At 35.9% G+C, this 13,712-nt stretch overlaps 1 protein-coding gene across 1 annotated transcript; it reads right to left on the reverse strand.

Moving 5' to 3' along the window:
- Positions 1-5,196: 5,196 nt before the first annotated feature.
- On the reverse strand, positions 5,197-13,340 carry LOC128211783 (putative glutamine amidotransferase-like class 1 domain-containing protein 3B, mitochondrial). Its single transcript, XM_052916838.1, has 7 exons — positions 13,185-13,340; positions 12,068-12,120; positions 10,660-10,770; positions 10,168-10,287; positions 6,818-6,910; positions 6,221-6,377; positions 5,197-5,565 (listed from the first exon to the last, which is right to left on the reverse strand). The coding sequence occupies exons 3-7, from the start codon at positions 10,728-10,730 to the stop codon at positions 5,440-5,442; spliced, it is 567 nt and encodes a 188-aa protein (XP_052772798.1). The 5' UTR covers positions 10,731-10,770; positions 12,068-12,120; positions 13,185-13,340; the 3' UTR covers positions 5,197-5,439.
- Between the last annotated feature and the right edge of the window lie 372 nt (positions 13,341-13,712).

The raw sequence follows: 13,712 nt of genomic DNA on the forward strand, positions 1-13,712 counted from the left end.
TTGGTTGTTATTATTTGTTTCACAATCTTTGCCTTGCCGTGAACAACTGACTGGCGAATTGTCAACGACCACTGAACGTACACGTCGTTAGTCACACAAAAGTCACACGGTCAACACGCTCGTTTTACGTTGACTAATCGTTCGTCGCACGCCAGTGGCACGCCAGCATACGCTTATAGTTTTTAGGGGTGTCTTACTTGGTTGCTGGTACACGAACCTCATGCGTTAGTCACACGCTAGTCATTCGTAAGTCAAACGTTAGTCACACGCTAGATTTATCCACCTCACCATAGAACGCTCGCAAATTGAACGATTAAACATTCTTAGAACGTTCATAGAGCGCTGACTAGAACGTTACATGGTGCGACGGCCCCATGGTACGGTGAATTGAATAGGAATGACGCGTTCAAGAGATCCGCTAACCACTACTGTAAACAGTATAGACATTGTATAAAATTTACTACAGAAAACAAAGCCTGAAGGCATAAATTATTACCAAATCGCTAAAATAGGACAAAGACCACAATTTTGAAGAATAATCGCTCCAAAATAAAGCCCTACATTTTGATACAATAACACGTGGGTGTTCTGTGCACCTTCGTGAATTTTAAAGGGATATAGAATTTTACTAATAATACCTCCATTTTTTCCAGGGTTTCAAATCTTGGACGTATTTTTACGGGAATGGTCGTGCATGGTACGAGCAATGTCTTCTCTTCTGTATTTTCAATTTACTCTCGGAGTGGCTATAGCACATGCGTATGTTATCGTGCATGCTACGAGGGCTATCTATATTACACTAATGCTCTATTATTATCGTTTCTTCTTCTCCTTACCTTATCTCTCGCCCTCACACATCCCTTTTCTCATCATACATGTACCACCCTCTTGATCCCCTTGTCTCTTTTTCTCCTCTCTTTACCTCTTAACTCTGCTTTATCGCCCTCTTTTCTTATCTTTTCTTCAATTTACCCCTATTTTATTTCCCCTCCCTCCCTTCTATTCTATATTCAATAATCCCTTCATCTTCTATCCTCAATTCTTTCTCTTCATTCCCTCCTTCCGCTCTTCTATCATCGCCCTTTTCTTCACCCTTTCTATAACCCTTCTTTCGCTCCATTCTTTCCTCTTTCATTCTCCATTATTCCCCTCTTCTATCCTCCCTGCATTCTTCGCCTCATCTATCCTCAATTATTCCCATCTTCTATCCCCCTTTTTTATTCCTCCTTTCTATCTCCCTCCCTTCCCTCCATTCTTCCCCTCTTCTACCCCCCCCCCCCTTCATTCTTCCCCTCTTCTATCATACCTTCATTCTTCTCCACTTCTATCATCCCTTTTTTGTCCCCTTTTCTATCCTCCCTTCATTCTCCCCCTCTTCTATCCTCCCTTCATTTGTACCCTCTTGTATCCTCCCTTCATTCTCCCCCTCTTCTATCCTCAATTCCTTCTCTCCATTCCCTTCTTCCACTATTCTATCATCCCTCTTTTCTTCACCCTTTCTAAAACCCTTATTTCGCTCCATTCTTCCTTCTTATATTCTTCATTATTCCCCTCTTCTATCCTCCCTTCATTCTTCCCCTCTACTATCCTCCTTTTTTATACCTCCTTTCTATCTCCCTTTCTTTCCACCATTCTTCCCCTCTTCCATCCTCAATTTTTTTTATCACCTTTTCTATCCTCCCTCCATTCACCCCCTCTTCTATTCTCCCTTCTTTTGCCCCCTCTTTTATCCTCCCTTCATTATTCCCATCTTCTATCCTCCCGTCTTTTTCCCTCTCTTTTATCCTCAATTATTCCCCTATTCTATCCTCCCTAAATTCTACACCCCCTTCTTTCCTCCCTTTTTTCATCCCCTCTTCTATCCTCCCTACATTATTCCCCTTATATATCCTTTCTTCTTTCGACCCCTCTACTATCCTCCCTTCATTCTTTCACTAATCTACCCTCCCTTTAATTTCCCCTCTTCTATCCTCCCTTCTTTCATCCACTCTTCTACCCTCCCTTCTTCTTCCCCTGTTCTATCATCTCTTCTTTCGTCCCCTCTTCTGTCCTCCCTTCTTTCATCAACTCATTTATTTTCCATTCTTTCTGCCCTCTTCTATTCTCCCATCGTTCGTCCCCTCTTCAACCCTCCCTTCTTTCTTCCCTCTTCTATCCTCCCTTCATTGCTCCCCTCTTCTATCCTCCCTTCATTCATCCCCTCTTCTACCCTCCCTTTTGTCCTCTCTTCTATACTCCCTTCATTTATCCCTTCTTCTATACTCCCTTCATTCATCCCCTCTTCTATACTCACTTCTTCCGCCCCTCTTCTATATTCCCTTCTTCTGTCCCCTCTTCTCTACTCCCTTCATTCATCCCCTCTTCTGTACTCCATTCTTTCATCCCCTCTTCTATACTCACTTCTTCCACCCCCTCTTCTATACTCCCTTCTTCCGTCCCCTCTTCTATACTCCCTTCATTCATCCCCTCTTCTATACTCCATTCTTTCATCCCCTCTTCTATCATCCCTTCATTTGTCCCCTCTTTCTTCCCCTCTTTTATCCTTCCCCTCTTCTCTCCTCCCTTCTCTCCTCCCTTTTTCTTCTTTTTCCCCTCTTGTACCCTCCCTTAATTCTTCCTCTCTTCTATCCTCCTTTCTTTCGCCCCCTCTTCTATCCTCCCTTCATTCTTCTATTTATATTATCCCTTTATTCATTCCCTCTTCTATTCTCCCTTCATTCATCCCATCTCCAATCTTCCCTTCATTCTTCAGCTCTTCTAACCTGCCTTTTTTCGTCCCGTCCATTTTTCCCCACTTCTTATTACCTCTTTTCTTCACCTCGCTTATCTTCTAGCATCCCATCTATCATTCCTTCTCCCCCTCTTCTATCTGCACATCTCCCCCTCTCTCTCTTCTATTCTCCCTCCCCAGTTCTCTTATCCTCCTGGATGTTGATGTCTATATTGCCATGTAATAAGAGATTTCAACTTATTTGAGCTAAAATATGGAATATTGATAAGTAAAGGATAATAACTCAATTACAGAGACAGTTTGACAAAAAGCAATGACAATAAAAAGCCATAATTTGATATTTGTCCGATTTATATTGCCAAAACATATGGTGAGCAAGTCTTTTAAAGATGCTATTGTCCAACAGTGGATCAAGTCAAACTTGTCAAATTTTAATAGTTAAAGGGCTATCAAGTTAAAAAGCCTGTCTTAAAGTTCACAATATACTACATTGTAGTGTTAGTATTTCTAAGAAGCTCTCAGGAATATCTCTTAGTGCTTTGAAGTAGCTCTTAGTAGCTCTTGCAATAATTCTGAGTAGCTTTTAGTACATGTAGTTATTCGAAGCTGTTGTAACATTGTATCCAGGAGCACTTAGCAGCTCTCTTGTAATGGGGCTCTTAGTAGTTCTTGGTAGCTAGCCCTTGTAATTTAATTCGTAGTGGCTCTTATAATACTACCTAGAAGCTCTTAATAGTTATAACCAGCTCTTATAACATTTATCTTAATAGTGTTCTTAGTAGCCCTTGTAATATGGTTTTAGTAGTTCTTAGCAGCTGTTAATCTAGTGCTCTTAGAAGTTCTAAGTAGCCCTTGTAATAGTGTTCTTTATAGCCTGAAGTTATTCGTTGTAGCTGTTGTAATGTCGTTTTTAGTCATTCAAAGCATCTCTTGTAAGTGTTCTTAGTAGTTCTTAGTAGCTCTTGTCATAGCGTTCTTAGTATTTTTTAAAGCTTATTATTTTTCAACTTAGTTATCATCAGCACTCTATTTTCACGTTCATATCCGTTTTAATAATAATAACTAGAAGCGCCGCAATGCGACGAAACCAGGTTTTTGTTATGGGCAATCAGAAATTATAGCCAATTAATTTGTTGTATGAGCAAGTTCAATCTGCAGCTTCATATAAGCTATATTCACACTAAGATTCATCACTATCCATCAATTCTAACTAAGTTGTTGGGCAGAAAAACATTTTTCTATTTTTAGGAACAGTGACCTTGACCCCACCTCCCAAGCTAGTTTTTCACATACATGTAAGCTACCTTCGCTCTAAGTTTCATCAATATCTATCAATGCTTACTAAACTTATTGGGCAGAAACCATTTTTCTATTTTTAGTAACAGTGACCTTGAGCCCACCAAAGGTCTCAAAAGAAATTCCAAGCTTGCTCTTCACATAAGCTACTAGTACCTACACACAAAATTTCGTCAATATCTATCAATCCTAACTAAAGTTCTTGGGCAGAAACCATTTTTCTATTTTAAGTAATAGTGACCTTGACCTTAGCCCCTCCCCTCTCAAAAGAAATCCCAAGCTAGCTCTTCACATAAGCAACTTACACACCAAGTTTCATCAATATCTATCAATGCTAACTAAAGTTATTGGGCAGAAACCATTTTTCTATTTTAAGTAACAGTGACCATGACCATTTTTCTATTTTAAGTAATAGTGACCTTGACCTTAGCCCCTCCCCACTCAAAAGCACTCCAAAGCTAGCTCTTCACATAAGCAACTTACACACCAAGTTTCGTCAATATCTATCAATGCTTACTAAAGTTATTGGGCAGAAACCATTTTTCTATTTTTAGTAACAGTGACCTTGACCTTAGCTCCACCCCCTCAAAAGCAATCATAAGCTAGCTCTTCCCATAAGCTACCTACACACCAAGTTTCATCAATATCTATCAATGCTAACTAAAGTTATTGAACAGAAACCAATGTTTGACGCCCGCCCGTTAGCCCGCCCGCGTTGAAAACCTGGTTAAAAATAATAATAATAGTAGTAACAAGCAAATTTGTTGAATTGATATCCCCCGACAGATTAGGCAAAGTAAGATGGTATTGAAATCATGTGTTAGTAAATTATTCCAATCAAACCAAGCAATACGGTAGCAGAGTGGACTCTTAAGAACATTGGATATGAGATAGGAGTTGTTTTGCAACTGTTTGGAGTAAAAGAATATCGTATATAGTGCAGCATATAGATTTGATCCGAGCAGGTTGTAACATGTAATCTGCAAGTCGTCTCAATATGGTGAACGTTTGTGGAGAGTTATTTCAAAATCCCTAAGCAGTTCAAGAGATATGGAGCGGACACAATTTGTGACGGACCTGTTGATATATCAAACAAAAACAATTTGTCTCACCATCATTTATTGGGGGGGGGGAGACATAATTTTCATGTAAACTGGTAACAACAAAGCTCATTTCACATTTTTTTTTAATTATACTATAAACAAACATGCATGTCTGCAATAGAATTTCACAAATCAACAATTACTATCTACTGTAGTATTGAAAATACTACTTGTAATATATATATATTTTTTGCAATATGGCCAATTACTGCCATACATATTTTCAACTGAAGTCACCATTCTGATCTGTAATAAACCACACAATACAAAAACATAAAAAATATTAAATACTGAAACAAATATCCTATTTCATCGTAGGAGTTTTAAAACCCCGTCGATCATTTTCCCAACTCCGTCAAATATTTCGTGGAACTTGGTTTCACACATGAATGCTGGCGTTGTGACGATCTTATTCTTGCTGTCAGTGTAGGCTTCCTGAGGGATGGTTAAGGAGAAAACAAAAAAAAAACATTGTTTATTGCTTGTAAAGAGCCTACCACATTTAAACAAGGCAGGGATATGTTCTTTTCTTGGCTGACTGGTGCCAGTACCTTTAGAAGGGGGAAGTTCCCTTCCCTTATTAATAATTTAATCATTAAAATAATCTTTAATAGCCGTCATATCTAACTATTTGATTTTATGCAAAAACAGCATGTTCTTAATAAGGTTTTGGTTTAACTATTCTATAAAATTCAGAATGATATGTATGTTTTTTAGTTTTTATTAAATTGATGATATGAAAGGTATTTTTGAATTTTTCGTTGATTACAAAAAGAGAAATTAAATATGTACTTTCTGGAGCTGGGAACTTGGCCTTTTAAAGGCAACAGAACTGGAGAAAAAATTCCTGCAAGGAATATTCAAATTAAATGCATTTGAATGCAGACATGTCAATATCTATCCTTTATTTATAACTACTACAGTAACCAGGAGATATACCTTTACTTATGAAAGCGACAATAAGCCTAAGCCACACCAAATTGATGTTTCGTTTCACTCATTTACCACACCTATTTGTTTGAAAAGGAAATAAAATAAAATAAAAACTTGGAATGGGAGAAGACAGAATAACATGAGGAGGTAAGGATACATCCACATTCTTGTTGACATGTTTAGTGCCCATTGTCGCTATGGCTCCTGCAGTGCCGGCGTATGGCCATGAGCCTCCGTCGTCTTTGTCCTGCCCAACAGTTACCTCACACCCTGGCAACACTCGTGCAGCAAGTACTGGGGCAATACAGCACAACCTACAACAATGTATTAGACTTTCAGGCCATGGTTTCTAAGCTCCCGCAGTAGCAGCATATGGTCATCAGCCTCCATCTTATATGTCAAGCCCAGCTGTCATCTCACACCCTTGCAACACCAGCCCAGCTATAACTTTATCCATACAGCACAGCCTACACCATATATATTTCCTCAAACACTTGCGAGTTTATAATATAATGTTTCTTTTCCCTTTAAATTACTTAAAAGTATGTTATTTTTGTAGATTATCTATCATTTTCACCATAAAAAAAGCAATACTTCAGAATTTACCAGTAATGAGTAACACATTTAAGTTATAGAAGGTGTATTGAATATGCCCACTCTTGATGTAATGTCACATTCTCACACTCCTGACAGTACTCTAGATCACATACATGATGGTGACATCCCTTTCTTTGTAATGATACCCAGTACCTACCCAATAGGTTTACCATTATTATGGAACTCTTTAATGACCCTCTCTACATCAGTGTTCACTGTCATGTTGGCTCCATCAACAGCAAAGCTTGATCTGTTAATAAATCCAATTTAGATTGTAAAATAACACATATAATACGCAATATGTATCAGTCAGTCAAGTCCGGTGTAAAACACAAGTAATAGCTATTCAGACTTTTTTAATATTGCAGTAGGCTTAAGGCAAGGGGAGATACTTTCCCCGATTATGTTTTCATTATTTGTGGAAGACTTAGAATTGTATTTACAAAATAGAAATGATTGTGGTTTAGCTTTAGTGATATTTGTTTGATTTTATTGTTATTTGTGAATGATATGGTTATTCTTGGTTCTTGCTACCCCGGAAGACTTACAAATGTCATTAGACCGTTTATACAGTTATCGTTATACCTGGGGTTTAAAAGTTAATATTTCTAAAACAAAAATTGTAAATTTCGCAAAAGAGGTGGCACAAAACGTAATAAGAAATGGGTGTATCAACAATGGCATGGAAGCGTTAATGAAAATGGTGTTTTAACTGTTCATAGAGTACTTAAAACTGCATCTGAGTTTGAATCCTGTTAAGACAAAATGGTGTCAAGAAATCTTAGAATTGCTATCACAGAAATATGTATATGTTTGCATAATTTAAGAATTCATATTGGCAGAGATGATAGATTAGAGCGCCACTTATGTCTTTGACAAGTATGTAATTCAAACGACGAATTTCATTTAAAATTTAAGTGTAGACCTTATGTCCACTTATATTTAAGGTCATTATAGAATTAGACCTAGTATGTTTAAACTTGTGCAACTACTTAATACACAGAACACACCTGAAACATTTATGTTAAGCAAATATATTTTATTATATCTGTAGCATTTAAGGTGCATTTTGTTTTATTAACGAATATATAATTATAAGCCTTGATACACATATTTATCTCAAGCAGTAGTTTGCTTTGTTAACATTTGTAACTATGTGTTACCATTTATGTTTATATATGCAATGTTAGTCTGTTTTAATGTTAGAAAGTGATCAAATGAATATCACTTGTTCCAATATATACTCCAGTAAAACTGCGTTCGTTCGAGAACCGGCGTTCCCTCGAGGTCGGAGCTTGGTCCCGAACATTTTTCCTTCTATTTTCATATAAAATATACTGATGCTGCATCGAAACCTAAATAAGTCGAGGAGTCAAGCACAATAGCCGGTCCCAAATCTGGCACAAAACCTTATGGCTCCCGCAAGGTCATAATTTCAAACTTTTTCCAAATAAACAAACAATTGCTTGGTGTTAAAATTTTCGCAAGTTGTAAAAATTGCAATGACAGTTGAAAGAAAATTTGATAAGGTGTGAAAAAACGTTTATCACTGTTAACGCATGACCTATGATAGTTGATGTCCTTTGAGAAGATAATTATGAGTTTAAACAGTTTCGCGAGACAGACAAGATGCTCCAATCATAAATCTTTGATTTTGCAAAACTTAAATCTGACTAATGCCATAATATGTACTGTCATATTTAAATGTTGCTTGTTTAGAAAATTTGCTTTTTGTAAAAAATAAATGTAGCTATTTATTCATTTATAATTGTGGGGTTTTTTTTACATTTAGTATACGACAACCTTTGAACATATTATGAGCCATTTCCACACCGCAACACATAATCGGTGTCGTAGTAAACAGTCGGTTTGACGACTTCAAACTTAAAACAAACTGAAAGATATTTCATAACTGACTGGAAAATTGAAACTCGGGTCGTTCGAAACATCGGTTCCCTCGGGGTTTCAGCTCGGACCTCAGCGTCCTCGAGTGATCGCAGTTTTACTGTAGTATATAAAAAGCAAACTATTGGTTATTTTATTGGTTACTATTATAGTTTGATAGATTTACTATTCCAGTTCATCCTCAAACATAGATTGATTATAATATAGATATAATATTTCACACCACATTGTATAATTGTAATTGTAATATATCTAACATGTATATGAAACACAAAAAACTGTATAGTTTACGTGTAATAAATTCTATTCTGCTCTTCCATTCTGCGTTGTTAATCAGAAAAACTAATTGATTTCCATTCGTTATGTACAATAAAGAATTTGTGAAGAAGTAAATTAAGTTTGAAATTTCAATTAATACATAAGAAAACTATTCAAAAAATGTAAAATTTCTTTATCATGATAAAGCTCTTTTATTAGCACAAAATGTAATTTAATATACCAACAAGAAACGCCGCAATGAGACGAAACCAGGTTTTTAATGATTGACAGAAGAACTTCAGCCTGTGTCTGTTTTTCTATTTTGAGTAACAGTGACCTTGATTCTAGGGACCCCAAATGCAATCCATTGAAAGGTATCCACAAACTCTTCCTTTATACCAAGTTGTGTCAGGATATGTCAACCCTAACTTAAGTTATTCAGTTTCAACCATTTTTCTATTTTTAGTTACAGTGACCTTGACCTTGAATCTAGGGACCCCAAACACTATCCCATGAAAGGTATCCATAAACTCTTCCTTTATACCTGGTTTGGTCAAGATATGTCAACCCTAACTAAAGATATTCAGTTTGAACCATTTTTCTTTTTTTAGTAACAGTGACCTTGACCCTAGGGACCCCAAATGCAATCCCATGAAAGGTATCCATTAACTCTTCCTACAGACCACGTTTGGTCAAGATATGTCAACCCTAACTAAAGTTATTCAGTTTTAACTGTTTTTCTAATTTTAGTAACAGTGACCTTGACCTTGACCCTAGGGACCCCAAACGCAATCCCATGAAAGGTATCTATAAACTCTTCCTGTACACCAAGTTTAGTCAATATATGTCATCCCTAACTAAAGTTATTCAGTTTGAACACAATGTGAAAACCTGGTTAAAAATAACCAATATTCTTACAAGTATGTTTTTGATGAAAGAAATTTAAGTAGAGCTTTTATGCTCACAACTTTACATTTATGGAGGCAATGGACCAATGGCACCGGATTGTCAAACTTGAATCTTTTTTTTTTTTAAATAAAAAACAAATCTTATAAAAAAAAAAATAGAATCAGAACAAATCTTATAGTTCCAAACTATAAATAACAAAGCCAAAAGTGTGAAAAAAATATTTGTTTTTCATAAATATGCACTTGTTTTCATAGATATGCACTTTGTACTGTATATTACAAAGTGCATATAATATTTATGAAAAAAATAAATATTTTTCAATATTTTTTCACATTTTTGGTCTTGTTATGTTTAGATAAGAATTATAAGATTTTTTTTTATTTTTATTTTTTTTTATTGATTTTGAAAAACCTGTGCCAATGGTATTGAACTAACAAGTTTTTGGCTGCCCCAAATCCTCCCGGAAAAATGACAGCATCATAGTCTGTGGCCTTCAGGTTGGACAATGATGAGATCTTTCCTCGAGCTATTCGTGCAGATTCAACAAGGACATTTCTACAATGAAACAATAAAAAAGAGTTGCTTATATGAATGATTTTTATTCAATACCAAGGCATGTATGCAAATGAAACATTCCTTTATTTTAGATTTTATTTTAATATGGAAAGGTGGTACTTAGTTAAGATGTGTGTGATATCGAAATATTGGATACAAGAATGACTTGAAATATCTAAATTGCTGCATGGATCTAGAATGTTTAGAAATATTTGTACAGGCCTAAAATCACCAAAAGACAAGCACATTTTTTAATGCAGGAGCATTGGTAAAATGTCTTGCTGGGCTTACTCAAAATGTATATTCTTATTTTTACATACCGGTACCATTTCTTTTTACGAAGATAAAGAGTACAGAAAGAATTAAGGCTACCTATTTATGTCCATGGGCTCGCCTTTTGTATGATCTATAGCGTGCATCTGGTCAATATCTGGAGCAAACATTGAGATATCGGCTCCTGACCGGCTAAGGTGAACCAGCACCCTAAAACAAAAATTTTCAATGATACACATCAAGGTTGGCAGTAGTCTAGTATGTATGATAAACTGTGTGTAGCAGACAAATGCATGCAACAAAATGTACCAATCGTACAAAGGAAACAAGACCTAATATTAAAACAGCAGACATTTGACTGCAATGCTTCGTTGCTTAATAGGTTATTTTTTGGTCAGTTTCCAACAGACTTATTTTAAAGTAGAACTAGAATTTCATGAATATGATGTGTTATTTTATTGTCAAGGTCATTGTGACCTACTGACCCCAAACTCAATAGCCTAGGTGTTATCTTCTTACCATGATTAACGTATATACAAAGTTAGAAGACCCTACAACAAGCTGTTTAAACTTTAATGATTAAAAATGAAAGTGTGATGACAGCGTGGACAATAATATGGATGACAACGCCTGACAAAATATAACCCCTATGTGTATGTCATACTCAGCAGGCGCCAATTAAAGAAGGAAGAACAAATTGTGTGTAAATTATTGATGGTTTAGAGAAAAATATGTTCCAGTGATTCTTGTTTATCTTTCATTTTCACCAAATTATCATTGTTATGTACAGGTGTCAACGTCAAACTAGAGCTATCACTGCATGTGACTAATACCCCCGAACACCACCCTGATAGGAAATAACAGTGAAAATATCTAGAAATCAAACTGAAAATTAACAATGTTAAGGATAGATTTATGGTACTTGTACACTGCACTTCCTTTCATTGTGCTTTACCGTTGTATGAAGATTTATTTGATTCTATTTAGTAGTTTTCAAGTTTAATATGCTCCAGACAAGAAAAAGTAACAAAGGGCAATAATTCTGTAAGTAGCTAAAATAGAGTTATGGTTGTGGTACTCTGCATTTCCTCTCATTATGTTCTATTATCGTATGAGTTCATTAGATTCCATCCAATAGTTTTCGTGTTTTGCACCTGACAAGGAAAGTTGCAATGGACGGACCAGCATTAGGGTTACTCCAATATACCCACTTCAAACTTCGTTTGTTGGGGGTATAATTATTCTTAATGCCATTCTGTCAGGTTGGTGGCCACCAGATGTTCATGGTTCAGACCCACCCATAAAAAAAAACCCATGTAGCTTGAAAAAGCTTGCCGAAAGTTTCTAATTGCAAGTTGAGTAATTGAAAAAATGTTTTACTTTGATAAAAAAATGGATTTAGAGAGGAATCATTTACAACATATTTATGAACAAGCATTTTGATTAACTTGCAATACTACAGAAAGTCTCTATAAGTAAAGATATTATATGTTCACACTTTACTTACGCTGAAGATTCATGGACCTCACTCCCATCATAAACACCGCAGCCTGACAGAACCTACAATAACCGAAAACATATATATGTAGCTAAAATGTCCAAAATTCTGTCATGCTTGTAAACAAATAATAGAGACATAGTAGGAGAGAACATTAACATATAAGTTAATGACCGTCATTGAAATTTTATCAAAAAGGTGCTAATCTAAACTGCGTCATTTCTGCCAAATACCAGAACACCTTGTTTGATGGACATCTACATGTACCCGATTCATATCCTATATGCCTGGTTCCTGGCAGGAAGGTAATCAGAACCCATTGAGGGATACACTACCAACCAAACAATTTTTACAGATTTTGCTAATGCCGTGATTTTTCCTTACTACTGCTGTTATCTTTTTAATCCATTTTTCACTATACCCTTTAATATACCGGTAAGCATATCGCACACCCATTCATTTCTATAATTTGCCTCACTTCCCCCTGCGTTGAGTCAATCCTATAGTATACATGGTGTTGTGAAGTGTTAATTAAAGCTGCACTCTCAAAAATTGAACATTTAATTACATGTAACGTGTATTCTCACAAATTGAACGTTTATTTAACCGTAATTAATGCAGCTGTTTTCAATTTTCTGCAGGATTTTTTCTTTGTTCCTGTCCCATAAATATAATTCTAGTCAGTTTTATTAAACTTGTGCGAACTCCAGTGGTCAAAATTAACACAAGCCTGCAAGCCCTGCACAGGTAAAATGTCTTCCGGGCTTGCTCAAATTCTGAACTTTATATAGGAGGGCTAATGTTAAAAAATTGATGCCAAGCAATAGTATAAGAATTCGACTTGTTCATCCAAGTCTTATTTCGATGACTGGAACTCAACCCCATAACCTGCAAATCACTTGGTTCATAGTCAAAAGATAGTTTGATCCCTGAAAATAATGCTTTTTATCTTATTTGCACTAATCTTAATTGTGAATGCCCACGTTCAACTTGTGTAAATGTGAATGAATAATATACTGAAAACAATGTAGCATATAATTATCGTCATAAGATTGACTGTCTTATTGGAACAATCAACGAATGGGACTTGCGCGAGTGCGAGTATAAATATACCCCAAACCACCACCTATGTAATTCTTGGAACGTTTGGTGAGTGTGACGTTATACTAGCGTGAACATTCCGAACTAAAAATAGTGGATGCAATGCTTTTCGCAAATGACATGCTGCTTTAACAGTAGAAAACATCTTTTGACAGCCGCAAAAGAACAAAAATGAACGAAAAATTGAAGGGGTTTATCTAACATAAACACCGTTTGGTCAGGTAGCAAGAACTATATAATACTAAAGCGTTGCAACGTTTGTAATTTACCCAAAAGATAACAAAACATGGTCATGTGCGATTATAACAGCTAGAGACTATATTTAAATTGTTTTACATAAGGTATGTTTTATCATTTCGAAATATATCAATTCTACAATTAGGGGTTGAGGTTGGGGGGTAGTAGGAAGGTAGGTATTTGGGGGACTTTCTAGTAGTTATGTACAGCATACGTGTTAATGCACACTTTCTGTATTCCTGTTTGAATTAGTCCAATATACATGCATGCAAGATCTTATAGTAAATTATTGTGTGTGTTTAAGGTACGTCATAAG

Source organism: Mya arenaria, chromosome 12 (genome assembly GCF_026914265.1).
Source record: "Mya arenaria isolate MELC-2E11 chromosome 12, ASM2691426v1".
Classification (NCBI taxonomy): domain Eukaryota; kingdom Metazoa; phylum Mollusca; class Bivalvia; order Myida; family Myidae; genus Mya; species Mya arenaria.

Bases quoted from the DNA above. Each gene is read 5' to 3' on its own strand.
- LOC128211783 (XM_052916838.1), bottom strand. From the start codon at position 10,730: ATGTTTGCTCCAGATATTGACCAGATGCACGCTATAGATCATACAAAA. The intron at 6,378-6,817 runs GTAGGTACTGGG...ACATTGTTGTAG, and splicing joins AATAATGGTAAACCTATTGG to GTTGTGCTGTATTGCCCCAG. The intron at 5,566-6,220 runs GTATCCTTACCT...ACCATCCCTCAG, and splicing joins ATGTCAACAAGAATGTGGAT to GAAGCCTACACTGACAGCAA.